Raw genomic sequence first — 24226 nt, 5'->3', positions numbered from 1 at the left:
GGGAGTGCCCACCGAAGGGGGGGAGGGGTAGGAATCATAGTCTCATGATAATGATAGCTTTTCAACGGCTATAGTTATAAATAACTGTGCCCTTGAAATTTTAAGGGAGATGGGGGAGATGTTTATGGGGTATTTTTCTTGAAGTTTTCATAATTGAAGGAGGTAGGGCACCGTTTACTTTGGGGGATGGCACCCAAACATTCATGTCTTTTTAAAAGTATAAATTTGCTAAGCTAAGTTAACATTAATAATCTGGTATTATGTATTTTAATTTGATGTTATGTCTTTGAAACGTATTGCAGTTATATTTCCCGTTTACTTTAGTAAAAATGTTTATTTATATTTTAAAATTTCATTTTATTCCTATTCAAATACAATGGTAAAATTATTTTTTGTTTTGATGTGATGAAAGTTCATCTATTTATTTGAATACTTCTTAAGACTTAATGTTTCAATACAATATACGAGTAGTTAAAATGCGATTAGTGTTAAAAAAAATTTCAAATGAAAAATAAAACTGTTTATTTATCACTTCGTTTTTACAAGATTGTAAAATAAAATCGTGTTTAGTTATTTGAATACTTTGTAAGACTTATAAATGTTTTTATGTGAAATACTATGAATTAAGCTCAGTGTATTTTTTAATGTATGATTATTGGTTCATTTTTATGTTTTCTAATGAAAAAGTAGAAGTTTTAATGCTACTAAAATAATAGAAGACAATAATAAATAAACCAAATAGTTTAATTAAACCAAAATACTAATCGAAGCGCTCACTTCCCAATACCATTGTGGATCGACTAACGATGACGTCATTTGCTAGTTGGATGGCCTTAATATCTCGAAGGCCTCGTACGAACTAATTTTGTGTCAAATTTCATGAAAATTGACCGACCGGTCTAGGCGCTATGCGAGTAGCAGACATCCAGAGATTTAGTCATGCAGACTTTCAGCTTTATTATTAGTAAAGATGTGCAAGGTGATAATATCTACCAATTGCGAGTCAATCACTAAAAGCTGCGTAGTAAAAGGTACGTTTACAACTTACACAGTTTAGTAAATGCGAATCAAGTATTCCCGCATTTTAAAACGTATAGATCAAAAATTAAGAACTCGCTCAAAAGTTCGTTCCTAAAGTACTTAATTACTAACCGATAGGCTATTGTGAACCAACAATGCAACTAAACAATAAGAAGAAAAAAAAGAAAGAAAAAAATTAATTTGAATTTTGACATCTTGAATTCAAATTATGTTTTTCGCAATCACGAGTGTGTGTTTGTGTGTGTGTGTGTGTGTATTTAGGCATATGTGTTTGTGTGTGTGAGAGGGGGGTATGTGTGTTTAGGCATGTGTGTTTGTGTCTGTGTGCAGGCATGAGTGTGTGGGTAGTTGTGTGTATGTAGGGGAGGGGGGGTATGTGTGTGTAGGCAGTAAAATAAAAATAACATTCGCCTGTGTCGCAAAACAAAATTTTTAATTGAGGTGAGGATTTATAGTCAAGAAATGACTATAGAATAAGTATGAATAAAACCAATTGAAAGGGTGACTCGTTTACTGGAAGTTGAAACGCGTGTGGATCGACCGTTCACAAAAAGTGTAAGTTCTTAGCTGCAATACCTAAATAATAAAACAAAGATCTTGCATAAACAACAAGGGAAAAAGCCAGAAAGAATGGTAAACAAAATAAAAGCAATCGCTCCTGTTGACCTGAATTTTTATGACATAAATATCTATAAAATACCATTGAAAAAGTAAATAAATACCTGAAAATCAGAATAAAAACTACTTGAAAAAGGAAAATGCATTAAATTAATTAAACATTAATACAAATTTGAAACAAAGAATTTTTTTACACTTACAAATGTGTAAAGTGTATGAAATGATTTTGTTACAACGTATTTTAATTTTCATTCAATTTTAAAATGCATGTTAACAAACGAAAAATGAAATCTATCAGTAAGTACTGCATTTAAACACTTAAATTTTGTTACATTTCAAAATGTCTTTCAAATAATTACACAAGGTTACAATTGTATTCGATTAAAAAATAGATTTTGACATTCTGAAATGTAAATTGACGTCTCATGTAGGCATTTTTGTTTTTATTTTTAAGTTGTGATTGATTTAAGAGTTTTTCTCTTCGATATTTACAGACGCCATTGCTACATTAATGCAGAAAAATGAAACAAATTTTGAAGCGTTTTATCCGTTTTCAAAAGTACAACATATGTTTTTTATTACCTGTAAATTATAAATCTTCTCTAAAACTTTGGTCTTCTTTGCGAACATATTTTTATGAAAAGGATTTTTTGAAAATAAGTACAATATAAAATGAAAAATCGTTAGATGAATTTTGCATTTCATACAAAAAGAAATTATCCAAAGTTGCGAAAAAAAGCTTAAAGTTAAAAAATAATAATAATAATAATTCATCAAAAATTCAAAAAGTCCTTGGAAAACATAAAACTACATCAAGAGAGAAAATAAGTCCCAAAACTTTGGAAAATACTCCAAAACAGAGAAATAATATTCCTAAAAGTGAAAAAATACAAAGATCATCAACATATTGATTAGGGTGGTTCAAAAATGCATGTAAAAAAGTTTTTCCTAGATACCGGGACACCCCTCAATATTTTTAGACTTGTGGATAGCAATATAGTGGAAGAATTTTAGCTTTCTATTTCAACTGAAAAAAGGTGCTCAATCTCCTCCCCCAAACTTTAATAGTATGGGGAGGGGATTAAAAAAATACTTCAAACTGAAAAAACAATGCTACATATTATAATATACACTAGAAATATGCATATACATTGCAATAAAACAATTATTTACAAAAAAAAAAAAAGCTGAGGAAATTAAATATTTCTCACTTTGTGGCATTTTTTATGATACGGCTAATGTTAAACTAAGAGGTCATTGAGCACTGTCTTAAAATTTGAGTAAGAAGCAAAAACTTTTACAGTACAATACTATTAGTAAATGTATAAAAATAGGGGACGTCCTGGACTCGAGCTGAAAAAAAGTTTTTATAACCACCCTAATCTGGATCTTAGTTACAAGTAATTAATGTTTAATTAGTTCGAGGCATTGTGCTTTGAATGATTGGCATACAACCCCCAAAATCAAGGTAGAAGTACAAAACGTATAAATGTCAGGCTTAAGAATAGAGGCGGTTCAAAAGTGAAAATATATTAAGTCTGCAAGCGTCATTTTAAACGAAATACATTTGAAATGTTTATTATATCCTTATGAATAAACGAGCCATTTCTGAAATTGCTTATTAATTATTAAATATTCACTATTGAGCCTATTTGGTTGACTCACTTAACGACACAGAAGTCTCATTTCCACTGAGACATATGTGCAAGAATAAATTCTAGATACACATATCAGCATCAGAGACATAAATTTGCTTGCAAATTTATAGTAATTATCGCTGATCTACAACGAAAGCTTTCTTAAAAATCAATGAGCATTCTCGTCTCGGAAATTGGAAATGTGGGATAGCTTAGAACAGAAGTCTTAGAAATCGCTTTCTCATGATTACTAAAGATTCAAAATATTGGAATCAGAAGTGGAGACGTTTGGGCACTTAATTAAAACAAATGTTTAATTGTAAGGGACAGTATTAAGTGCCAGTGATACTTCCTTTGAAAATGGTTTTTCTTTAAGTAATCACCAACATTGGTAACCCAATTGCTATAATATTTGAATCTTTATGAGTACTCAAGGTGTTATTTCCTTTTATATCACTTTATTAAAAGTAAAGCAGCGGAGTCGGAGGAAAAATGACGGACTCCAACTCCCTGAATTTTAGAGTCTTCGACTCGACTCTTTTACCCCGAGACCATTTCGACTCCAGCTCTGACTCCGACTTCGCAAGCACTGGCAAAGTTGCAAACTTGGAGGGATGACTACGATTCCGACTTTTGAAATTATAATCCTTTGACTCCCGACTCCGACGCCCTGAAATCCGTCAACTCCGACTCTTTTACCCCATAATCAGTCCGAGTTCGAACCCTGAGCCCTCGTTAAAAGTCAGTAATTTCGTTTTTAAAAGCACAGTTTCTTATGTCACAGAAAATGAAGTTTTTACCGTATTTTAGTTATACTGCCTTTATAGTATACAACAACATTTCCGTTATCAAATATGTTTCTTTATAAGTTAATCGTATGTCACTCCAAGTCAAGTTCAGTGAATGTAATGCTTTTTTTATAGTACAAAATCATGCTTGCAATACATGCATAATTTATAAATATACTTGACTCAATGCTCTCATTTAACAATTAATTTATATATATATATATATATATATATATATATATATATATATGTACTCTCTCTCTGCCTACGCAGTCACTCCTGTTGTCAAGGATAATAACCGCACTCACACTAATATATGGGATATTTAATTTTGAATCAACGCATCTGTAAAGGAATTCATACTTCTTAATACCAAGTATAAGCACTTTTTGTTAAAGATCAATGAGTTATGTAATTTTAGAGAAATATTTTGTTCAAAAATCCCTTTACGATAAATAGCCTCCTCTGGTATTTTCGGTTTTAAATGCATTCTCTCGACTTAAAATCAGGGTTGCTATTTTGTCCACTTTTTTGTAAAAAGTCCGGGAAGCCGGAAGAAACTGGACAAAATGGACAAAACTGGACGAAATGGACAAAATGGACGAAATAAAAAATAAACTGATTATACATACATAAATTTATTGTTATGGTGTAATAATATTGGTATACTATTCTAATATATTTTCTATTATGAATTAATCATTCAATTAAATAAGAATCATTAGATTTAGAATTTCATAAAACTGAAAAAAAATTTAATTACACATTGGTGCAGCTAATTTAGATCATAATTTATTTAAGATTAATAAAATTTAGCAATGTGAATATGCTATTGGACATAATTCGAATGTGATACAGTAGAAATTAAACTCAATGGGAAAGTCAAATGAAATGCTTGGAGACATGCGTATAAAACAAAGATTTATAGACTAAAAATATTTTATAACTGTTACACCTATCGAGTTTTTATTGATGCCACCTTATAGTAAAATATTTATGTACTCTCATATTTTATGGATATGTTAATGTCATACAAATTAAGAAAAATTACTACTTTAGTAGATTTGTGGATACTCAGAACAGTGTACCGGAAGAGGGTAGATACCTTTAAAAGGGCCACTAATCTTTATTCGGGACTAATAAATTGACTAGGAACAGCCTAGTCAGAGCCTGTTGCTGATCATCACATTTGTATTTGAATTGCAAGAACAGGTTTCACTTCATGCCAACATTTCTTTTATTGATATCAAGTAGTTTTTCCGATTTTTTTTAAATATGATGTTTAATGTTTTGAAACTCCAACCTTTAAAAACTTTTTATTTCTACTTTTTAATTTTATAAATGCACTTATTATGGACAATGAACCTCCACATCACACATAAAATTTACAGCTGAAGTGCTTGTTTTATAAATGCAATTACATGCATTATAATTTATTCTAACATTTATTTGATTTATTAACACATTTACATAAACTTCAACTATTCTTACTTTTTTCCTTTTTTTTTCCACTTTAAAATATTTTACCATCAATTGTTTATATAGAGATTTATGTATTCTATTTTTATATTAAAGTATTACTTGAATAGGAAAAATCTGTATAATTATTTATTATTTTCAAACTTTAAATTTTTTAATCAAAACTTTCAGTTTACTGATGAAGCGGACAAAATGAACTAAATGACACTTTGTCCGGGACAGTTTTTTCCAGGTTTTTTCCGGCGGTTTATTCTGCGTTGGACAAAATAGGACAACCCTACTTAAATAGCTATAAACTTTTATGTATGCCATATTTAAAGTATTTTTTTCGCGTTTTTATTTCTACAAGTATCCGAAAACCGCATTTTATTAAATTAGAAAAAAATATTTTTTTCAATCGAAATAAAACGTTTAAAGAAAAATAATTATTTCAAACACATGATCGGAACGCTCCAACACTAAACCTTCCTATAAATTCACAACGCATAGTATTAAGGGTAATTCGCGGATTAATAACAACACAGTAGAGTAAATTTTAACTGTTTTACAGTCTTTTAAATGAAACTATTTTATTCTCAAAACACGAAATTTTCTTGATTCATATATCAATGCTAAAATGGCCTATCACATGTATCGTTTTTACTGGAGACCCTCTTTTCATACTTAAAGTTCACCCTGATTTAAATTCTAATAAGGTAACATTTTCTGCTAAGTTTATTGTTGAAATCTCTATCTTTATTTTCTTTACTAATAATAAAGCTGAAAGTCTCTCTGTCTGTCAGGATATCTGTGACGCGCATAGCTCCTAGACTGTTCTTCCGATTTTCATGAAATGTGGCACTAAGTTAGTTTGTAGCATGGGGGTGTGCACCTAGAAGCGATTTTCGAAAATTCGATGTGCTTTTTTTTCTATTCCAATTTTAAAAACAAAATTATCCTAAGATGGACGAGTAAATTACGAAATTATCATAACGTAGAACCGTAACATGAGAACAAACCAATTGGTGAGATACGAAATTATCATAACGTGGAACCGTAACATGGATACAAGCCAATTGGCGAGAAAATTCACCATACACTATTTGTAAATATACAGGCGAACCAAAAGATCTATTACGGGCAAAGCCGTGGGTACCACTATATAATATAAAATAGTTGATTTAATTTGATGTGGCAATAAAAATGCCTTTTTTAACCTTAGCTTTGCTCAGATTTTCGAGTTCGTTCATGAAAGGCTAGAAAGCCACTTTATCTTTATTCAGAGCTTTTACAGACATTTTTAAAAACCGAGTTTATTGTGTAATGGTGCAAGAAAGACGGGAGGTTACGAGAGGTTGCAGTTAACTCCCAGAAAATGTTCTTTTTCGGCAAATTTTGGTACATGATTTGAAAAATTTGGAGAAAGTATTGTGATATTGTATTTAGTATTCTTTTAAATCTTTTTTTGATGATATCTAATGTTGCTTTTCGTTAGCAGCGTAAGTGCATACAATCGAGTAGGGAAGGGTGGCCAAAAGCACGTAAGTTTTCGAAGAACGCACGAAATTTGTAGTTTTGGATTTTTATTGCAACAATTTCGGTTTTAGTTCCTAACAGGGTTCTTGAACTTTAAAATAAAAAGTGATTTTTGTATTATTTCAAACCCAATATTTATTTATTTGATATCAAACTTTACAAACATTTAAAAAACCTGCTTTGCCCTACCAGAGAGCCCAAAGCGGGTAAGTTTAACTAACTGCGATTTGGTACATTTGCAAGTCAAATATGAAGTTAGAAATGATTAAAATGATTGACTAGCTACCTGCCACTATAAAAATATATACATTAGAAGTTGTACTTATCCAAATTAAAGTCAGCACATTTGTTTATAAAACATAAAGAAAAAACTGATTAGACTAATTAATTGCTATCCTAAAAAATAAAAGTTATGCTTATCCTATTGAAATAGAAAATCTAAGTCAGCACTCGAGTCAAGAAATTATAAATAAATATATGATTAAATCCTATACCAGATTTAACCTATCCGCTTTACCGGAAGGCACGTTTTTTATTTCAATAATTATAACCTTAAATCTAAAAACGAAACAAACAAAATGACCATCGTAGTTTGTTGGTGGATGGCGTCAGAATAACGTAATATCATTGACAATCAAAAGCATAAGCTCGTCTTCAACTGATCACAAGTTACAAAACTTCTTTTTTTTTTTTTTTTTTTACTTTTATCATGGTTGCCCCAAGCCGCTTCACTACTGCTTCGCTGGGACTAATTAAAACTCGGGGGGGGGGGGGGGGGTTTCATGCAAACACGACATACGTATGCATCGCCGTTTACACACTATAGGGGGGAGCATACGAAGGCCTACCTGCTTTTATGCCGAAGGCCCGCCCTCCCCTATTTATTTGTTACTTTTTAATCACTTGGTGAAATTTAGAGTTTCAATTGGTAAATTAAAAAAAAAAAAAATGTGCGTCACGGGACGCTCAGTAGAAGTGATTATATAAAGGTGATTATATATATTATACATAAATCCTTTTATAGGATTAAATCAGTATCATTATTTAATCCGTTGAAAGTAACAATTGGCTTATGGTATCTATAATAAGCAACGAAATTTTTGCATTATATGTTATCTAAAAATCTTGCAAAGACTGCATCAAGTACAGTTCCATGATTGTAGTGACTTCTTCTGGCTTATTAATCATTTGTAATTGTAATTTGAATTGTAGAAACGATACTAAATTTTTAACTCGATCAGAAGCAAAATTAACATTAAAGTATCCGATTAAAATTGAAGGAATTGTATAATAAACTTCATTAACTAAAGCAGAACCTTCTTGTGTATAATTTAAAAGCTGTTTATGAACAAATTGAATAGTACTTGAAATACTTTTGTTTAGAGTTATATATATGTTGGCAATAATAATTTGTTGCTTTGCTTCATTGAGACATTCCACTATACACATTTCACCAATATCGTTTTGTGTAGCCGTATTAAAGCTTGTAGCATTACTAACATGTTATTCTATATTTGGAGTGACAATATTTATGCAATTATTCATCTCACCTATCGTTAGGAGATTGCTTTATCTTGCGACGATCATCCATCTTCTGTTAGTTTCATTACTTTTTCTACTGTCACTTAAAGAAACAAAAAAAAAAGAAACAAACAAAAATTTCACCTACCATGCGCGCTTCTGTTGTATGCGCAAACGAAACGAATGCCAGACGAGAAATGCGGCGTTACGCGCGTTATGTCACAAATAGGTTTACCCTCCCATAAGAAGTTATCGCTTCAAAAAGTTCTTTTAGGTAGTTTGAGTAAAATCAAAAAAAGTTTTTTGAATAATGAAGAGGCTTCATTGTAATCTTGAACCAGCTATATGCTGCATATTCTTGAGATTTTGTTCTTTTTCTACTTTGGTTTTTCACTTTATTCATATTGTAGCGCAAAGTTTTTTCGATTATTTTTAATTTAACTTAGTTTTAAATTCATAAATGTTCTGATATGCAATACTATTAATGTATTTCAAAAAATTTTAACTTGCTTGGAACAGTTTATAATTGCATACTAGCACGTGGTTTCGCATTGAGTACCACCGAATGCAAAAGTTAAGATCTTACCACCAAAATGCAAATTATTCTAGCCCTCCACCACTGCTAGTGGGACCAAATTTTCTACAAATCAAATTCAAGAAAGTTTCAATAAGCTACTAAATCAAGTCAAAATTCCAAACATCCAAATAATCTGCCCCATTCTTACCAACTATTCATAAAAGGTTTTTGACTACAAATCACAAATTAGCATTCGGTGCAAACCCTAACGAAAACGAAAACTTTTCCGCCGAAGTGGGCGAATTTCTCGCTAGCTACGATCACAGTTCATTAAGCCTAGGGCCTTCTGTTTCTGCGTTCTTATTTGCAGCACCCCCTTTGCAAGAACTTCGAAATGATAGCGAAATGAATGGAAAAGTTTGAAGAGGCATTGTTTACTTCCCCTCTTATTTTACATCTTCAAAGAAAAGTGATTCGTTAGGATTCACTTTCCTGTGTCTTTGAGAGAATGATTTGAACCCCCCAGAGATTTTTCTTTGCGTTAAACTACGATCAGAGCTCTTACGTTTCGGTGGTTTGGGACGTAAATATTTAAATTAGTCGGACGAAAGTCATAAAATGACATTACGGTGGGTGAGCTCTAGGCGATGTGCCTCTCATTTAGGCAACTTCGGTTTACATGTGAGCAGTTTTATTGTTCATAAGTAAACTGAACGCAAAACCGAACCTTGTTTCCGAACTTTAAGAATATTTTACTTCCCTAACACCCTCTATTATTTCTACAAACCAACTAATCGTGAGCCGCATTTAGGCATCTAGAACATAGTTTTGTTTCTCTTTCTAGAAGGGAAAAAACAGATAGTTTAAATTATGTACATTTGACAAAATATTGCACTTTTGGGGGGAAAATATTGAAATTAAAGGTCAGTTACGGAAAGGGGAGTTTTTAAAGAAGTTTTATTATATCAACAAAAAGATGACGTTTAAAAGAAATTTAGTCACAAGATCAGAAATGAGCAGAGTTACCAAAAAACTGTTTAACCAATAAGCCGCAAGTTATTTTCTATTTCTAACTCACTTTAGTCAAAATAATAAGATTTTTTTTAAATATTTCCGCTAAATATCCGTAGTAAGTTAGTAATATAACTTGAAATGTTTGAGTTGGTTCTACGCCTACTAGTTAGGCTTGAATTCTATTTAACTGACAACAATAGATTAAACCATTTTTTTCTTTAAAAATACTACAGGGTCGGGCATTTTAGCTTCCCGTGCTTGGAGAGGGCGATGTGTAAATTGTGGTGGGGATGCGGTGGTGGAAGTGGTATCGACAACTAGCAATATGTGTGCCATTTACATTAGTAGCAATCGCATGGCGTGAACTCATCGCCGTGGAGGAGCATATTCAAAATGGTGATTTTTTTTTTTTAATTAGTATTATAAGAGTTTTGCATTCGACTCCAACTTAGCAGACATGATCCTGTTCTGCTATTAAAACTATTCACGTTTGGAAGATTACTTTCCGCAAATTTTCTTACATTCTTGTCGAAAAATCTATAGCCAGTAGTGTTTTTTAGTGTTAAGAACTTCGGAGATTCGTATATGCACGCATTCACAAATGTCATATTTTGTTGCGTTGTAACTGTCTTGCATACATTTTTTTTCATTGCAGTACCAGCGGATCTACAGTTTGATACCTAATTACAATTTTTTTCTGTCTGAAGCAGGTTCATGTCGACTTTATAGGATTCAAACGCGAAATTCTTGCCGAGTAGTAATCAAAAAAACACCATTCCGAATATGCTTCTCTAGAACACATGACGATGCTTACTGCGTGCTATCCTCACTATTGCTGCAAATGGGGTTCGTAAAGGGTGGTTCTCAAATTGCAACACTTGTCTGCTATCATTCAGTTTGATTCGGAAAAAAAAAACAGATAACTTGCTAACGACCCCTCGCAATTCATCGCTTGTCCAAGAATTATTGAAATTCGCTCATCAGATCGTTGAAACCTTTCTAAATTTTTAAGATATTGGACTGGATTTTTTTTAATGATTTGAGGGATCTTTTTGGGTTTAAAATTATGAATTTCATAAATTGCTGTAGTTCTTGCATACACAGTGAAAATATAATTGCCTTTAAACATTCATATTTCATTAAATTTTCATTACTTTAATTTCAAAATTTATTATTATGTTTCTCTTGTATGCTGTCAAATCTTACGAAAATTTAGTAAGGAATGACGGAAAAATGTGCGTGTTATGAGCCGAAAACCTTCAAATTAAAATTTGTAACTTAAAAGCAATGCTCATATCTTCGTAAAAATAAGTGATACTTTCACGAAAATAGAAAAAAAAATGCACACAAATCGTGAACTTATTTCCGAAATTTATAGCTTATTCCTAGCTATTTAAAGTGAAAGAAAAGAAAACCTTTTGTTGCAGGGATGAACTACTTACATAAACTACTTTTGTACCAGTTTGTGGCAAGAAGGTGCTTTAAATTTCGATTTCATATCAACCACTATTTTTTTTTTTTTTTAAAGTTTTTGAGATGTGCTGCACTTGTCGCTGGTGAACGATATGTGTTACTAGCAAATGCACAAAGAAGCCAATAGACACACATAAATGGAAAACCTATAACTTATGCTGTCAAAGGGGGCAACTATACGATATCGTTCGACCTAAGCAATCATTTCGAAAATAATGTTCCTTGTAGATCTTAGGTACTGACATTAGTCCTTAAGTATAATTTTGACTTCATTTGCCGTCCTAATATTTTGAATGAAAAAGGTTGTCTACTTAAATAAAGTTTTTATCAGCATTACATTAAAACAACAAATGTGCTCAGTGAAATATATTTTCTAGAGCGATTCTGATAATTAATCATAAAACAAGTAAAGAATGTTTAAAATTTCTGGAGCATTTTTCTCCAGAGCTTAAATTTTTGGAGATTTCACATGAACTCATCTTCTGAAGTTCTTCTGAACTGTAAGTGCTTTTTACGCATTAAACATCATTCAGATAATTTACATAGTAAAATAAGTACCGAAGACTGATGTGACCCGGTAAACGGCAGTATCTGCAGAAATGAGTTTTCGAGATATTTGAAGAACCTCGTTTCAGATTCAATAATAACATTAGTGAAATGTTGGAATTTGACGGCTTTTTCGCCGTTTTTTTTTTCCAGCGAAAAACAAATGAGCAAGCTTGTACAATAAAGCTAACGTATAATAGATGACAAAAAATGCAAGGGAAAAAAAAAGGAAAAAAGAAAATTTTGCAGTTAGGGCAGGCCAGGGCACGTTTACGCAGATTTTTTTCAATGAATTTTCTAAATTTCATGTTTTAACTTAGGAAATTCTAGACGTAGCTGTTTTATAAAGCAGTTAATGTAGTCAAAATTGGTATATTCGGCTGTTGCTCAGTTTGCGTTTTTAACCGTTAAAGAAATTATTTTTGAGGCCAAGTCGGCTGCACGAATGTGCCCCGAACACGGGACACGTATTTTGACACCTAACGTGGTTCTGATAATGTTTGGAACATAATGTCTTACCATCGTTAAAATAAAGCAAATTTATTACAGACTGAATAGTGTATAAATTAAAAGCAGAAAGGGCATGAAGACTGCACTATATAATTGTAAGGTATAAGATACGAATTTGTACCTCTATTAAAAATTAAATGGTGATTTTCAAAACTAAAAAGCCTGAAAATACTAAAAGGTTTTGGGACAGTTTGGAGCAAAAAAAAGCGTAAAGGCACGTATAGAAGTAAGACACAGTAAGAACGTGCGTAAAAGTGCTCAAACGTCAATGCGTAAACTTGACACGTCTCGAAGTTTGGATTTATTTTTAACGTGCAAAAAAGTTTAAAACATTTCAGTTCATACAAATACAATTTTCAAAAAATAATAAAATTCTGCTAACTTTTATATATTTGTTCTTTTAAAGTATGCAGTATTTATTCACAGTAACCTTCAAAACGGTCAACTCAAAATTTACTTGACTTGGTAGAAAACAGATTACTATTTCTGCATGCTAGACCGAAGTTTAACTAATACTGGAAAACTTAGGAGGATATTTGCTAGGGAGTAGCATCAATCTGTTATAAGTGTTGGCTCTCCAGTTATAATTAATTTTGAAAGAAGGGTACTGCGTAAACGTGCTCCGCTCTATCCTACTGGTCTTTATCAGCTCACGGCAGTATAGGGCTCCAACTCTTCTTTTGTTAAGAAGTAAGATCTGCCTTTAATTACTTAATTTCACGTAAAAACAAAAGGTTTGCAAATTTGAAGGTGTGGAACAAAAAAAAAGTTAATTAGTGTATTTTTTTTTGTAGAAGTGTAAAAGCAAAAACATAATGACTTTTAAATGACTTTTTTTTTTCAAATGTACTAATTGCATTAATTCGTCCATTTTGTTACGAATGGTTACTAAAGGATAAGAAAATTTTTCTATTTCTTAATTGATTGAGAAAATCCGACAACGCATGCTCTCTCTAAATGAAGTACAAGGTTTAGGATAAATAAAATGTAAGTAGGATATTGACGAGGGAAATTGAGATTTATTTGCATTTAATAGAGAGTTCATATTTATTTTTGAGAGATGCTTGGAAGCATTAACATTACTGGAAAATCTCGGTTACCTCTAAAACAAATCAAGTTTGGAAAACAATTTGCAGTACATTTTCGTTAACTTTAACTGCTTAATATATTGGTCAAAAATGCCCTTATAGAAGGCCATGTTTCACTTGGCCTTATGGCCAGGACTATGTTTTTACTTTCTTCTGTATCTAATATATAGAAGAAAGTATTGGATTCGTGCAAATTTTCGAATTTCGAATTTTGACGGATTCGAACGTTTTGAGGTGTACTGAGTCCATTTCGACTATTTTTGGAAAATGTCTGTCTGTGTGTGTATGTGTGTCACGTCTGTGTGTGACCAGTTTTTTGTGGCCGCTCTACAGCAAAAACTACCGCATGAAATCGGACGAAATTTGGTACACATATGTGCCGCTATGTGAACTTTTGCCCATTGGTTTTTGGGAGCGAATTCCTCCAAGGGGGTGGACCAATGGGACGTTTTTTGAGTTGCGTGTGCTTGCTATTCCTCAGGAAGTAACTGGCGGAATCAAACAAAATTTGGTCCAAGTGTTGCCATAAACAGGAACAGGGGCTGATTCAATTTTGGTGTCAATAACTCAAACGGGGGTTGAGCTATAGAACGTTTTTTTGTCGTCAATTGTGACTGCTGTATCTCAAGAAATAATGAACGGAATGATAGAAAAATTTATCGGCAAGTAGCCCTTAGTGGGTATAAGAGCTGATTTTATTTTGGTGTCAACAGCTAAAAAGGGGGGGTAGCGCAATCACCCGTTCTTTTTTTCCATTGTGAGTGCCCTATCTCAAGAAGTAATGCTACGTTCTGGTTGAGAAATTTGGAATATATGTGAATCCATATGTAAACAGGCTTCGGTTCAATTTTGACGCCAATCGTTCCAAGAGGTGTTGATTTTTTTTTGAGCAATCACGATTGCTTATTGCTTTCATTTGACCGTCCTTGATGTTACGGTTCCTTTTTCAGCTTGAACCATGGGACCACCGCCCGCCGTCCTACAGGCGCGGCTGTCCCTCGGTCCTGAGCTATCCGCTTCTCCTAGTCGGAGGCGTCCATGTCCTACACACACGCACGCTCACACACATACACTACGCACCCGCCTACGTGCATACACACAGGTTTACGCACACACACAAGCCTACACACACACAACTATGCACACGTAACTGCGCAGAAGGAGAGGCAGGCTTGGGGGGCACAGGAGCCGTTTCTAGAAAGATTAACTCCAATGAGTAGGGTCCTGTCGTGATTGCAAAAAACGTAATTTGAATTCAAAATTTCAAAATTCAAATTATTATTTTTTTTTTGCGAATAAAAATAGCTTTATTAATGCAACAATAAGAAAGATAAATCGTAATAGATTGTCGTCTGCGTATTTCTCGTGATTTTAATTGTATGGAAATGATCGGAAATATTATCTCAATGATTTAAAATTTTTAACTGTTACCATCTTATGTTTGTTAACAAATAAAATATTTGTAATTAATTCAAGCAAGGCTTTTAAAATAATTTTCAATTTTCGCTCTTTGCTTTGCTTTTGCAATAATTCAGACATTGGGATGGTCGTCAAGTTTTTGCATGTGTAATTTTGTTTTTGTTGGGAATATTGCTTCCTCATTAAGCATAGGGAGGGATCAGAAAAAAATATATATATATAGAAGAAAGTTTCGTGATGGCCACAACATACTAGTTTCAATGGTTGTATGTAGCCTGTACGAAAATTAAAGCCTAATGCAATTTATTCATCATCCATGCTATTTCTTCTCAAAAAGGGTAGGTTTTGGCCGGGCAAACCAACCTCCCAACACTGAGATATATAGGTCCCCCACTCCCTCAAGAAAAAAAGAAAAAAACTGAAATATGTATGAGGTTTTTATTCCTTCTTTTTAAGATGGGGTTGTTTTCTTCAGTCAAAAGTACTACTTTTAGTCACTGAAATTGGTAGAATGAGTAAAAAAAAAGGACACAGAAAATACTTTCATTATCCCAACATTAATTTTTTTTAAATGTCCGATTTTTCAAACAAGGCGTGGTCTTTATGACGTCACAAATGATGCACTATGGCGTGTCTTTCTTCCGCATTTCCACGTTATGATAATCAAGAAGCGAATTACAATTACGCTCTACGCTTGCGATTAACCATATCGTGGCCAATACATACAGTGGCTCCCAAAAGTGTTCGTACACCTACGACTTTCAATGAAATAGGCCCTTATCCATTGGTTAGAATTAATATTTCGGAATAAGTATTTTATTATAAGATCTATGATCTATTTTCAACAAAACTACATGAAAATATTTAATAAAACATTAAAACTTATTTTTTTTTTAAATCAAAAACCAAAAAGTGCCGGAAATTTATCACACAAAAGTCCTTCGTACACTTTGAAAAAAAATGTCAAAAAATTAGTAAATAATCGAACATTTTACTAAATTATTATTTAGTAAAATATCATGCAGTAACAACAGCTTTTAAACGTCTGGGAATAGATTTCATTGTTTTTTCTTTTCTTTCTTTTTCTTTTTTTTTTTGTGTGTGCAATTTCTGAGTAAGTGTTAAGCCGCACTACGAGTCTTACTGTTTCTAGTTCGCTTTTCGCTTCAATGGAGTATTTTCGTTATCTAGCCACCAGATATCTCCAAATATGTTCCATAAAGTTTAAATCTGGCGATTTGAGGAAATATTTCTAAGCTTAAGGACAAATTTTGAGGCACCAAACGCGAACGTGTGCTTCTTATCGTTATCTTGATAAAAAACAAAGTTGTTTCCGATTACCAAATTTTGGGCTAATAGTTTAAAATTGTTTTTTAAAATATTTAAATAAACAGCATAATTCATTATTTCACCAAAAAAATTCCAAATTTCCAAGTCCTGATGCTGAGATGCACAGTCACACAAGAACACTTTCACCGTCCTGATTAACTGATCTAAATAAGTTCTTAAGATTAAATTCCTCATTCTTTTTCTTCCATTTACAATTATACAACAATTTAACACAAAATGTTGAATTTATTTTCATCTATAAGTAAGACGTTGTTCCAAAACGTTTTGAGCTTCTTTATCATTGATTTTACGACAGAAAGCGTAAAGCTTAATGTTTTTCACACGAACAGGAAAATTTCTGCGGGAAGAGATCCCAATTAGTCCAGCTAATCAGAAACCTTGGCAAACAATTTTAGGTAAAAATTAAACGTAAAATTTTTCATTCAATTCTGCAGAAACTTTTTCAGTTCTGAAATGTGCATTTTTCATGTTTTTTTTTAACTGTAAACCTCCGATTACGCTTTGTTAACTTTGCCAGTTGACCTTTTCTTACCTTGTTTTCGATCCGATTCTTGTCTTTAAAGCATTTTATCAAGCACTTCATTATAGAATGGCATAAATTAACCAATTTAGAGACATTTCAAACCAATTTACGGCTACTGTGAGGGAAAAAAATCAAATTTCGAATCGTGTTTGTTGTTTTCTACGCATACCTGCCATTTAAAAAATAATAAGCAGAATATTAGGTAATAAATACACAAAAAATTAAAGGCAAATGACTTTATAGTATCATTACAATGCAAAAATAATGAAAAACTCACATATGATAATTTTAATTATGAATTTATTCGAAAATATTTCAGTGTACGATGACTTTTGTGGCATATCTTTTCTCCATCTATTCGTTTTTTGACAAATTTCAAAAATAAAATCTGGCAATATTTTGAAAAAAAACTACTGGGTTTTATTCAAAACAGCAGAGGGATGGTGTGAAAAAAAAATTGGACTTAATATTCGAATTCAGTTTTGCGTTAATTTGGTTTTACTGCAAAATTTCAAGGTGTACGAACACTTTTGGGAGCCACTGTACATACGTGAGTAACGATACGAATTAAATATTTTGGACCGTGAATGACAACACAGAATGGCATTTCATCATTTGTGATGTCATCGGACAGAAGCGTAAATAATGAAAGCGCACCGATTTAAGTATTTTTTTTTAAATATTAAACTTAAACAAATTATTTAAAAAATGGTTAGATCCTATGTTTTTAAGCATGTTCTTCCGGAAAAAAAAATATTTTTAAAATTTTATCTTAATTGGAAACTTTGACTACTCGACACGCTGATAACTCGACTATCCCGGTAACTCGACATTTATTTTTTCTTATAGATGGTCCAATGCCAATTTTAAAGGGCGAAAGCCTCTCCAACTCGACATACATTTGCAGGATTCCCCTATAAGTCGGCATCCAATTGCAATTCCAGTCTAATTTTTAATACGGACAATCCTTCATGTTGACTTTTCCTCAGAAATTTACGCTGCAATTTCTTTGTCAGTCATTCCTTTTCTGGGAGGTTCTTTGAAAAAATTCCATCTTTTATCCAGGGGAGTCAGTCAGTAAAATATGCTGTTAGAGCAATTCAAAAAGGCTAGGGGAAGGGTAGGATAAATATACCTAGGGATGTCTACCAGAGGAAGAAGGTACCATGACTTGTTTTTCAAACAAGTGTGATGAGGACTTTTTATCTTTAACAAACTTGACTGACAAGAAGCTTTTATCTCTTCAAAAGAAAAATATGGATTTATATTCCGCATGAGGTATTCAAATAAAAAGGGATTTTTTTATGTACTTTTCAAAAAAACAAAAGAAAATTTTTTTTACTGGAGTTATTTTTCTTAATGGGAATGTTAAACATTTGTATGTAAGTGATACAGAAAATCATTAGGAACTAAATTCATGAAACCTCCAAAAGCTGACATCCACTTCAGTTGACATGTTTTCATGTTCCCCTTGGGGTGTCGAGTTATCAAGGTTCCACAATTCGAAAATAAAATAAGTCAAACAGTTTTTTTTTTCCTTCAAAACTTTGGTCCTTAAAAAATAAATAAATAAAAGGCAAAAAAAAATCTCTTCTAAAAAAGATGTCCACATATCCCAATCAACCTTACGTGAAAAAGATAATAGACAATATTAGTATATATTTCGATTTCAGTCGCTTATCGTACGAATTATCAATCATTTAAAACTAATAGAACATGAAGCTCAAAACATTAAATAACGTAGACAAAAGTGTTTACTTACTCATTAAATGTTATTTCACGTGTTGATTCTCCAAAATCTACCATTTTCTCTAGGACTGGGACAGCACTTTTGGATGGAAGATTATCATCTATGAGAGAAATTCGAATATGAGATTTAATATGAACACAGTTTACAAAATCAAATGATCAGCAAATAAAAAAGATGGCAGAAAAAAATTGCTACTTAAAAATTTCGGAATAAACTTTGCTTAGAAAGATCGCACCCGGAGCATTAAAAAAAAATTAATGCGTCAAGATTTTTATGCAGCACTAAAAACAATGCGTGGAAAAAAAATTTAAACTTTGGACACCATTTTTGCTGACTCTTAGTTCAAATGAACCCCTAATTCTAAAAATGAACCCCCCCCCCCTACTTTCACCTTTAGAAATGACACACACCCTCCTCCCTTTTTTCCCAGTTTTTATTAGTTTCATAACCATTACTTTTATTTAGCGGGGAGGAGAGTACTGTAATGACCACAAAAGTTCTTTTGGAAGCTGGAGAAGTGAGACATTATAAAAAAAATCAGATCATTTGTAGCATATTGGGGAGAAACATGGGGGTATTTCCCGAGATAATATTTTTAAGATCTTCAAAATCGATCTTTTTTTCTAGTAGTTTGTATAATTTTTTTTTCGCTTATTTTTCGATGAAAAACCAGAGTACAAACACATTCCTATGAGCCCCATGTCCCAAAAAAATTCAGATCCTGAATTAAAAATAAAAAATAAGAAAACTTGGAAATACCTCATGTTGCATGCGAGTCACATTAATATATCATTATAATACAGTATTTATGTACCTATATTTGTATTTCTGGGGATGAAAAAATCCCCATCATTAATCATCATATCAAGAAGTGATAAACAATGTGGTTGCTGAATCCTCAGAATAATTACTATTTATTAATGTTATTATGAGCACAATTAATTCATTTTTAATCTTAACTAAACCTGTTAATGTAACTTAAATAAAGATAAATAATAAGGGAAGATTCTTTATCGAGACGATCAGATGTGCGCCTCGTATGCAGCTTGCGTTGTTTAACAGATTTTTTGAAGAATTTTCATACAACGTGAAATTTTATGGACATGAGATTCATAAGAGTGAGTTCGCTACTCTTGTTTCACACCGAAAAGTTTAAATAAATATTTTTATTTAAAAAAAAATCTCTAGAACAAAGAGGTCGTTTTAGATTATTATTTTAAGGGGGGAATGCCACAATGATTATCCTAACTTGCATCCAAACGTTTGTTCTTTTAAAATTTTCTTACTTATATTGCTCCTTAGAAAAATGTATATGTTTAATATAATACTCCTTTCCCCTTCAAATAAAAATAATGGCCATGAAAATGTGGAACACTGAAAATATTTTGGGGACTCATTTCCAAAAAAGTTGGGGGGGGGGGGCGTAATGAGGGAGATATGATGGTCATAATTTGGATTCAGGTGGGTGATTTAGCATAAGGAATTGGCAAAAAAATGTTTTACAAACATTTTGAAAGTTTTTTTTTTTTTTTTTGACTGCGCAGTGAAACTACTTAACGATTAATTTGTCCAGTCACGTGCTTCTACGTACATTTTGTATGTACAATCTTGTATAGTACATGTCTTTGTAAAAAATATGATGGAGAGCAATCTTGTAATATTTTTATGCAATTATTTTTGGTAGTTTTCTTAATTACACGCAAATATTTATAATATAACTCCCTAACTGTATCCAATTACAGTGTAGTCGCATCATTATGATTCCACTCTTTTGATTCTTTCTGATCATTTTGATAACATTAAAAAAAAAAATTCTTTATGTATTATTTATATTTATTGATTTATTATTTGGTAAAAAGTTTATTATTTTGGGCTAATTCATTTTATGATAGAGATAAATCTTTCCTTAAATTTTATGAAACATTCGGAGTTCGGGCAATTTTAGTCCCGAAATACTTCGAGAAAAATTGCAACATTTTATCGCTCTCAGATAAACAGAAACACGATTGAGCATTATAAAACCTTTTACCACCTTCCCAGAGCAGACCTTAACCGCACATTGATTGCTACAAGAACAACTGATCAATAAACCGTTAACAGCTGTTGAAACTAATATAAATATATGCACTTGCCGAAGAGGAAAAATCAAGTTTTAAAAAATAAAGGAGCCTGTTGGAACAACGCAGCAACAAATATAACGGAAAAAATAATCAAGAAAAATAGGATATTAAGCTTTAGAGGAAAATGAACTTAGCTCTATAGATGCTATCGTGACTGAAAAGGGCGTTATCAACATAGCGCCCCGATAAACTAGCGCCTTGATGAAGCAAAAAACGAGGAATACAAAAGCGAAAATAAAATGAAGAATTGATCAATAGTTTTTACGGCGGAGTTTTTTCTGAAGGGCTCAGTGAGGATGGTTCCGGCGTAATGGCTTTGTTTTGGGGTAGTTATTTAAACCCTCAGAAATTTAATCTATTGATTCCATTTTTTCCTTCATGTTTTGTTTTTCTTCCATCTCGCGGAGCAATCGCGTAATCTAAGAAGGATTTTGTTTTCCTTCAAGGTGGCTTAAGGTAGAACTGTTAACGGTGCAATGAGCACATATGTGAAACCTATGAACATCTAAACAATCGGCTTGCTGTTTAAATTTGTTTTTAGAAGATTTTTAATGGGGACAAAGAGGGTATACTTGGTTTTTAATCTGACTTGGTTTTAAAGCTGATATAGGAATCAATTGTTTATCTGCATATATTTCTGTTATTAGTTCCTCAAAAAGTTTGAATTGAAAGTGATGGTTTGAAAAAGATACAGCCTTAGTGAAATAAATGTACTGTTAACTTTTATTCTGAAAACAATCTTAAACGAAACATAAAGATGGTGTTTTGGTTCTTACTTTATGTTGATATCAATTTAAAGCCTAAGAAATGACAGACTAACTAATGAATACATACGTAAAGACGTGAAGATACTTGTATATGACATCAAATACAAAATAATAGAGTGACAGAATAAATGGAAGTGACATGTGGTACGAAAAGACGACAACTGACTACCAAAAAGGCTGATGAACTACACACCTAGGGGCTGCCAAGATCGAGGGCAAACCAACGCTCCGGTTGGTTGATCAGGGGTAGCCGGAACAGGCTTTATGTCTTATCCTTGATGTTGAAGAGATGATCAATTTAAGACCAATGTTTTTAGAAATACATTTGACACAGAATTGTAAAAATCAAGTTGGTAACTTTTGTTTAAACAATATCTTAAATAATACGGGTTTCGGTGCTTTTTATATGTTTACATTAGAGCTGAAGTTAAAAGCAATGTTTTATGAGAAGACAAAAACTCTAATTGTGCAATGCGAGCTGGTTGAGTTTTACCCTCGAGCAATTTAAACCAAAATTGAATGATGTTTCAGTGAAATTTTGGTGGAATAGACATCCGACAACAGTTTTTTTTTTTTTTTTTTAAATCTTTAATCTCACTACACCGAAAAAAAGAATATTTATAAGCTCGAAACACATGTCTGAAATTCATGTTGCAATTAATGATTTTTTTTTACAGGAATTATAAAATTTCTAGTTGTTCCCAACAGTTACTCTTTCAATTGTAAAGTTAATATATGGTTACGTATATCGCCGAAGTTCAAGTGGCCTTACAAAGTGAGATATTAAATACTTTAATACGAAAGAGCTGAAAACTATTATTAAAATGCTGAATAAGATTGTAAGAAATCTATTCACATGTTTGAGAGTAGTAAAAAAAATCATTACAAACCAATAATCTAGTATTTTTAATTACACCGAGCTACATCAAATGAGAACAAAAAACTCACTAATACAATAACATAAATATTCTTAGCAAAATGTTTTGAAAAATAAATTAGTAGAAAAATATGATTACTTTAGAAATACTGAAAATGTGGAAACAAAATCGAATTTAAAATTATTGCACTAATGAACTTTAAGCAAACGATATACAAAATGGTTAAAATTTTGTTTCACATTTATATTCTAACAATCAGTTTTACTAGTTTCTGGAGTTCATGGGCAAAAAATTCCCAGGGTTTTTTACTATATTTTATAATTGTTTCAGAGTCCAAAAGCACTGAAAACACACGAAACCTATGAACCATTTTTTTTTTTTTTTTTTTTTAAATGCAGCAATGTTGAAGTTTTCAAAAATTTACTTGGAAATTCTATAAAATGTAATTTTCATGAAATAGAGCTCCGAACGTATTCGGGAAAATCACGGAAAACTTATTGAGGTCTTTTTTACACGTAAATATCATCAATGCCATCTAATTTACTAAAATCCACAAACAATTAATTATTGAAAGTTCAAGAGCTAAGTTCCCACAAGTTCCAGCCTTAATTACCATTGGTACATAACTATATCAATTGCTTTTGAGTTCATTAATTTTAAACTTTAAAGCAGGTATAAGCCTCATTTCTTCTAGTAAAAAAATAAAAATTTTCCCCCTAAACATTTTCCGTTCCATCTAATATTCAATCCCGTATTATCTTTTTAAAATCCCTGCTTCGAAACTGCTCTCCAGCATCAATTAGCAGTTTTTTCCTTAAAAACAATTTGTTTTAACTGCCCTGAATCCCCAAGACACACAGCCGGCCTAATTCTTGAATTCCTATAAACAAGGCTCAAACATTCGTCGCTTTATCTCTGGGCATAAGTAAATCAAAGTAATCCCTCCCAGAACAATCTCCTCGTGGTAGATGTTGCAATCCGGCCATCCTCCACCAAGAAGACCACGGAATGGGAGGCTTGTTGCGTTAACAAGATTAACGGAGGCCTCATTAATGATTCAATAATGCATTTCCGGCGTTGGGCCCAGTAATGGAGTTCTCCGCTATCAGGGCGATGCAATTTTAAATTTGTTTAGCTAGTTCTCTCGGATAACGGCCGCACTTAACGGCACCTCACGTACACTTTTCCTTACTATCAAAATGGCAGACGTGTTAGCGCAAGTGCGGCAAATTGAAGCCTCGTTTGTTTTGCTGGTTGCGGGGCGCCTCCATATTTTAAAGAAGCAAGAACGGTAGATTGGGAGAGTAGATGTAGAGGTGAAGTTTAGTGGGGAATTTTTGGATTATTTTTGGTGTTTTTATGTCGGAATTTATTTTTTTATCATGTTTCAAACCGCATATAACATCAATATAATTAGACATCATTTATAAAAGGTTCCACGATCCTTTATGTGGGTAATTTTTAAGCTTCCGAAAACATAAATCGTGCTTTCTTTTGTGAAATGTACATTAAGCTCCTTAAATTGTAGTTTCTTATTTGTTGTAAGGTAATATTTTTTTTCAGCCTTCTTTTCCGAAAAAGTGAAAGAAATAAAATAAAAAACATGAAAGATAGTTTACTGCATCTCAAAAATATCGCTAAAAAAGGAAAAAGAAAAATTTATGAAAAATAA

General features: G+C 32.2%; 1 protein-coding gene across 2 annotated transcripts in view; it reads right to left on the bottom strand.

Annotated features, from left to right (window-relative positions):
- Nucleotides 1-24226, bottom strand: part of LOC129223814 (tyrosine-protein kinase transmembrane receptor ROR2-like) — a 264925-nt gene that overhangs the window by 109125 nt on the left and 131574 nt on the right. For both annotated transcript variants that reach the window (XM_054858172.1, XM_054858173.1), the window contains exon 2: nt 18802-18889. In XM_054858172.1, the coding sequence (XP_054714147.1) occupies nt 18802-18889 (88 nt within the window). The remainder of the gene's footprint in view (nt 1-18801; nt 18890-24226) is intronic.

The sequence above is a fragment of the Uloborus diversus genome, chromosome 6 (assembly GCF_026930045.1).
Source record: "Uloborus diversus isolate 005 chromosome 6, Udiv.v.3.1, whole genome shotgun sequence".
Classification (NCBI taxonomy): Eukaryota; Metazoa; Arthropoda; class Arachnida; order Araneae; family Uloboridae; genus Uloborus; species Uloborus diversus.
This window is presented reverse-complemented; position numbering and strand designations above follow the sequence as displayed.